Source organism: Cyprinodon variegatus, unplaced genomic scaffold, assembly GCF_000732505.1.
Source record: "Cyprinodon variegatus isolate N-32 unplaced genomic scaffold, C_variegatus-1.0 Scaffold52, whole genome shotgun sequence".
NCBI lineage: Eukaryota > Metazoa > Chordata > Actinopteri > Cyprinodontiformes > Cyprinodontidae > Cyprinodon > Cyprinodon variegatus.
The window spans coordinates 147394-153879 of NW_015150505.1; the positions used below are offsets into that span (position 1 = coordinate 147394).

At 36.7% G+C, this 6486-nt stretch overlaps 1 protein-coding gene across 1 annotated transcript; it reads right to left on the minus strand.

The window, feature by feature from the left end:
• Positions 1 to 2801: 2801 nt before the first annotated feature.
• Positions 2802 to 5650, minus strand: cisd1 (CDGSH iron sulfur domain 1). Its single transcript, XM_015371044.1, has 3 exons — positions 5602 to 5650; positions 4493 to 4695; positions 2802 to 3369 (listed from the first exon to the last, which is right to left on the minus strand). The coding sequence occupies exons 1-3, from the start codon at positions 5639 to 5641 to the stop codon at positions 3280 to 3282; spliced, it is 333 nt and encodes a 110-aa protein (XP_015226530.1). The 5' UTR covers positions 5642 to 5650; the 3' UTR covers positions 2802 to 3279.
• Between the last annotated feature and the right edge of the window lie 836 nt (positions 5651 to 6486).

Genomic DNA, 6486 nt, shown 5'->3' on the forward strand with positions numbered 1-6486 from the left:
GAAGCAAACTTAGCTTAAGCCTCCACACCAGTAGGGGGGGCCGCATAGTCCTAGAACTCTAGACAATTTGGAAATGATCCAGTAATTCAAGCACAAACTGACTTTTTTTTTTAAATAACTTTTCTGAAAATTAAAGCGATTCTAAGTTTACAATTTATCTTCAAAAACAAGTATACAAAAATATGTCTGCCACTGAGCCAACTAAAAACATTACCAAAAAAAGTTGAATCATTTGTATTTATTGCGTGATGTATTAATCAAAATATCATCATCTGGGTTTTAACACATATTGATCCATATAAATTCTGTCCCTCTTGTTTAGCTTTAGTATAAACAGAAATGTTAGCATAAGCAAACAAAATGGCTGCTCAGGAATGGCGAGCTAGCATTCTCAATATCAGTAGGTTCATAGATTAATTTATTCTTTAAAACAGCAAATATATCATTCTCATCTGTTTACACATTTGCAGTATTAATGTTTTTGATAAATGGTTGCTTGATTTGTTTGTATTTATTTTTATATAAAAACAAATCCATCTTTAGCAATGCAAAACAGAGTTCAATAAATTGACTCATATCAATGCTAAGTTATTTGATCCTAAATTCATTCCTTAGTTTTTTTCAGTCTAGATATAAAGCGAAAACATTTTTATAAATGGGGTTTAAAACAAAAACCTGTGCAGTTTCTCCTGAGATCTGATATTTTTGCAACTGTAAGCAGCAGCAGGGGATATATTTAGCTTTATTATTTCACTCCAGTTTACAGATGTCACAGGGACACATCGCTTTAGCTGGTATTTACTTACAGGACCAAAATAAAAATCTTTAAGACAAAAAAAGAAATTGAATAAAATGTTCAAAGTTTGATAAAACAGCTGATTAAGCTAAGTCATGTTTTAAATTTGTACCTGTTTTGCAGCAGTTAAAGCAATGTTGGTCTGAAGTTCCCCCCATAAAATGCTATGCAGGGAGCAACAGAACCATGCTGTGATTCTGGTATCAAGACATAGTAATATTTAAACAGCAAATGTTTTTAAACCTGCTGAAAACATCCCAGATAATGTTCCTGAGGTTTGGTATCTAAATGTTTTCCTTCAATGCAAGACATCATTTTGAATTACGTCATGATACAGAACTGCTCCTGCTCTGTTGCTGCACACTGCCTGTAGGCTGGCTGAAAAGAGGCTTCTTCACTCTTTCCTACTTTCAGAAAAGAACAGTATGGCTAAGCAGGAACACAAGGTCAAGATGGGGAAACAAAAGACGGGATGTCCATCTAATGTAGCACACATCAGCCTGTGTCTACTGAATACATTCACCAGATATCTGCATTGTGGCTCATTTAAGAGCAAATAAGAGAGGCTTATATTTGACTCGCTGTCTGTGATGCAAAAAGCCTAGCCATTATATTCTTACTGAAGCAAAGTAGAGCTTCTAAGGTGCAAAATAGTTGACAGTAGTGCTGAAATTAATTATGGGATCAATTGATCATTTAAATAATCTTTAACTGATTTGATAACCTAACTAAATGATATTTTCCTAAAGTAATGGTACACAAACTCTACAAAACGCATTAGCCAAAAAATAACCCCCTTACAACAGTAATTAAGACATAACCCTTCAACTATATACAATTATAAACATAAAATCTTCAGATTTTACGTTCAAAGATTGATATTTTTTATATAAATGCATACATTACAATATATATATGTACAAATTTGTACATGATTTGCAGTTTTGGACTATTTTTTATTTTATTTTCTATATTATAAATGTGTTAACTGACTAAAAGTATAACTTTTTAGCTTGATTACAATTTAAGCATTTTTATGTGATCCCACTGTGTTTATGTATTGAATCCTCTAAGAATATAAGCTGATATACTATATATGGATATATATATATATCATTAAACTCAAAACCATGTGATTAAAACAGAAAAGAAAATCTAGGAAGTCCAAAAGCTGGTTTTAGGGGAACAATCCTCAAACTATTGATGTAAGAACTTAAGTGATGCTGTTTATCATCAAGAAAACATGAAAAAGAGCCAGAGATGAATATTTATCAGCTATTTTTCTTATCTCCATCTAATAAAATATATCTGTACATGTCCAGGACAATACAACAAACAGAAGCTGGAAAAAAGCAAAGCTGGTCAACCTTTTTTTATGACTGGATTTATATTTATGACTTCAATAAATTACAATCAATATTTTTTACACAATAAATAATAGAAATATGTTAATTTCCATCTAACTTCCTCTGCTAGCTGGTGCCTTCTGTCCATTGAAGCCTCTGCTGTCACCTTTAAGCAGGAGAACCGCTCCGGCTGATAGAGGAGCTGACTCCTCCACGCAGGAGCGCCGGAGTCCACTCCACCTCTTCTGAGAGTCCTCCGTGCATCTGGCACGCAGCCAGACACCTCGTGCGTGATTCATCCGTGTGTGAGAGAGTGCGCGCGCGCGCGTGTCACTATGGGAGCAGGGGCCCACGGTTACTACACCGTCTGGCCTGGACCATCCGTGTAAACACAGCGTCTTCTAGTGGTCAACTCAGATACAGCCAGTGGGTTTAAAATGGCCACTGGTGCTGGTGGACACTGCAGCACAGCAGCCTGTTTTTGGCCAAGGCCACACGCAACAACCCCCCCTCCCACTCTGAGCTGTTTACTCAATATCCCCGTTCACTGTTAATCCATAAACTGGCACCCAGAGAACTAGTTGCAACTTAAGGTGGATCCCAAAACTGGAAAAAAAAAAAAGCCAAACAACCGAATTAGATCACTCAACATGTTTTATTAACAACACAGCAGATCAATCTGATGAAGACGCAAAAATAGATCCTTTTAAAAAGGTTTAATATTCAGGGGTTTTGATCATAAAGTTCCAACAGTCTTTTTTTTTTTGTATTATCATTTAAGACAAACATTACAATGAAGCAGCAAAACAAATGGAATATTTCATTTAACATTCATATGGGTTGCTGTGATCATCATATAAAGATAAGGCCTTGGCTGAAATTAACATAAATATTGAAGCAATGGTTTCATATTTCAACCACCTGCTCCGCAGGGAGCCACTGAGGACGGGCACACAACTGCAATGATTGTCACAGTCCCTGATCTGCCCAGAGATGATGGTTAGAAATCAGTGCGGGAACCACAGGAATTAGGAAAAAAAAAATCTCTGGAAGACACCTCGACAATACTGAATGATCTGAGAGGGGGTTAGAGAGCGTGAGCAGTCAGGGAGGGACGGCTTCTTCTGCGGCGCTGCCCTATGCGTCTTTCTTTTTGATGATGAGGGGCCCCACGTTGTCTCCGGTTTCCTCGTTATGCTTGGCGTGGGCGCCGTCGCAGTACGGGAACTGCAGGAAGAGAGAACAGCGTCAGCATCGTCCACATCTTTAACTTCCATGACAACCGGAACAAAACCAACATCTGCAGCATCTGATTCTGCATTAAGCTGAATTAATGTTAATATTTGGCCACTTTGATTCATTTTTACACATTATAAACAGCTGTAGATAAACATTGAAATGGCTAAAAATGTATTTTATAGCAGATAACAGGATGTGTGAAGGTATAGAAGACTTTTATCCTCTCGCTGAACCTACAGGACTAATCAGCATTAGCGTCCACATGGAACTGTCCCAATCAAGGAAAAGGGTCGGCTTTCTTAGAGGAAGTGCTTCCCCTACAGGTGGCGATAAACTTTAGTGCTGCCAACATGGCTTTAAAATACAGATTTGTTTTTGTTTAAATAAGTTAAATCCTCTTTTTGTTACCCCTGCGGTTTTTAAATGTGCTATAGAAATTAAATTGAATAACTCAGACATAATAAATGGCTCTTAAAGCCCTTAGTGAAAAATTATGATGAAAAGAAATTGGAACTTTAAAAATAAATCTCACCTAATGCTTTATTTTTTTTAAATATGTCAATAAAATTATTCAGTAGTTTTTCTTTCTTAGTCAAGAAAGAACTAATATCTCCTTTTAGAATGAAACATACATTTCATATTGTTAGACTTCTAGAATGCCAATAATTGTGTGCAGACCAAGCTTAATTAATTCAAGTTAGATCTTAAAGGTACGGTTGAGGGTTTCTGCAAATATTTGAAAAGACCCACCCTCTCCACGCACAACCCTATACCCGCTCCCGAGAGGGCACGCCTATTAAATGGTGCGATAGCGTGCACGAGTCCATTTCTCCTTGTGCACGCTCCATTCAAAAGTTGTTGTTTGCATCACCCATACAAGCTTACTTTCAAGAGATTTTTTTATTTTTCCACCATGTCAGACTAACTATGGGTAAGTGAAAATGGGAACGAGCACGTAAACATATCACCAGACTTATTGACAATTAGGAGGACCACTTATTTCCATGATCCAGCCGGAAAAAGAACATCCTCTATTTTATTTTTAATATATTTTCATGCAAGTTTACACGATATCTCATTGAGGTTGTAAATCCCCTCTTTTATATCCGACCTTTTTAGATTTCCAGCAGCGGCAGTACACAGCCTTGGCGCCGATATCCTCCATGTCAAAGCTGTGCACCACTTTGGGGCTGTCTTTGCTGACAATCGTGTTCACTTGGCTCTTCTTGCAGCTGCGGCCGCTCAGGTAACGGCTGACCAGAAAACCAGCAGCCGCCGAAACAACTGCCACCGGCACAGCAACCAAGAAATGTTCTAGAGAAACAAAAATATAGAGATAAAAAAAAAAAGGAGGAATTAGGCTGGTTAGTGTAGAGCAGAAGCAGCTGATGGTCTCTAAAATCCATTCTAGATTTTTGTGTGCAGCTGGAATTTTATGAAAAGAATAAATACATAGAAGAGCTAATTTCACCAAGGATACTTAAGGTTTCTGAATGCTTTTAACATCAAACCTCTACAGGTTTACCTTTTTATTTACTACTTTAGAAGGACAAAAAGCCACAGTAAATGTATTGACTCTATTTCTGCAGAGGACAGAATTTAAATAGGGGTTCTGCAAAAAAAAAAAAAAAAAAAACCTTAAATGAGATGAATGGATAATGGAAAACTGATTATTGGGAAAATAACTTATAAATGGTTACACATTATAGACAAAGTTGGTGAAAGAGCTTTAAAATACAGATATTTATGGTCTTTTTTTTTTTTTAGCCTGAAATAGAGACTGGACCTGGGAAGTACTTTAAACAAACTAACGTTCCCAGAATATTAACGCTAAAATACAAATAACCCAGCTAACCAAAGGGGGCATAATAAAAAAAAGTTTGTTTTTAATTGTAATAGGGGCTAAAACCTACAGATCGCAGGTCCTGGTCTGTTTTCCAGGCTCCAGTTTAATCAGTTTAAGGCGTAAACATGGGATCAGATGGCTGACCGGTTAGCTAAACATCACAAGACAGTCACACTAAGCAAGAAGCCAAATAGTGGAGCGACTTCTACTTCTTCACAGCCGTCCAGTCTGTAGTTGAAGCTAAAATAATCCGCAGTAAATACCCTGCTGTCGGCGCTAAACTGCCTGGTAGCCTTGGAGCCAAGCACGCGCCCCGCTGAGCTAATTCAATAACTAGTATGTAAGTTAGCATTGAGCTAGCTTAAACAGTGTACCTTTGGTTAACCTGAAACCGGAGTTGTGGACCACTGCCATCGGACACACAGGCAAACACAAACTATCACAGATATGTAGACGTCGCCTTTTCTTTGCGCCGTGGGTTGTTTGCGGTCAACGTTGAGCAGCAAGGTCAACCGGTTAGCTTCACAGAACTCTGCCCACTGCTAGGCCCCGCCCATATACTGCTACGTCATATAAAAGCGACCAATTAGGACCCGCTAATGCAAAGCATGCTTACGAACCAAAATGCACCCGGCTTTTCTCCTCTGTAGATTAAAGAATGAAGAAAAAATACATTGCAGTTGTTTAATTTAATCTTTAAGACATATATATTTAGGGGAAAAGGCACCGATGTCTCATCTCAGACAATTAAAAAAACAAAAACGGACCCAAGTATATATACAACCTACATAAAAGACCCACATTTAATAATAACACAATGATGCTCTCAAAATTTTCTAGATTATTTGAGAAATTGTTTTCTAAGCAATAGAGAAATTTATTGAAAACAACTAGTGTGAATTAATATAACATTCAGACCAAATATATGGAGGACCAAACCTGCCATAATTAAAAATAAACACAGAAATAAATACATGCTCCAAAAATAAATAAGCATACCATTAATTGCACTCCCAAAATACAATAAACAAATAAATGTAGGTAGAAATTAAATTATACAGTGAGACATAAATATATCTCTTTTAATTAACTTCTTTGTTTATTTCCCTTTGTAACAATTACCTTATTTATTTATTGTCCGTTCTAATCTTCAACTTTATTTCTTTATTGCTTATTTCTTTAAGTATTTATTTATGTGCATGTTATAATATTTTTGTCTGGTTTATTCTTCCTTTGTATTTTTTTACCCTATTTATTTC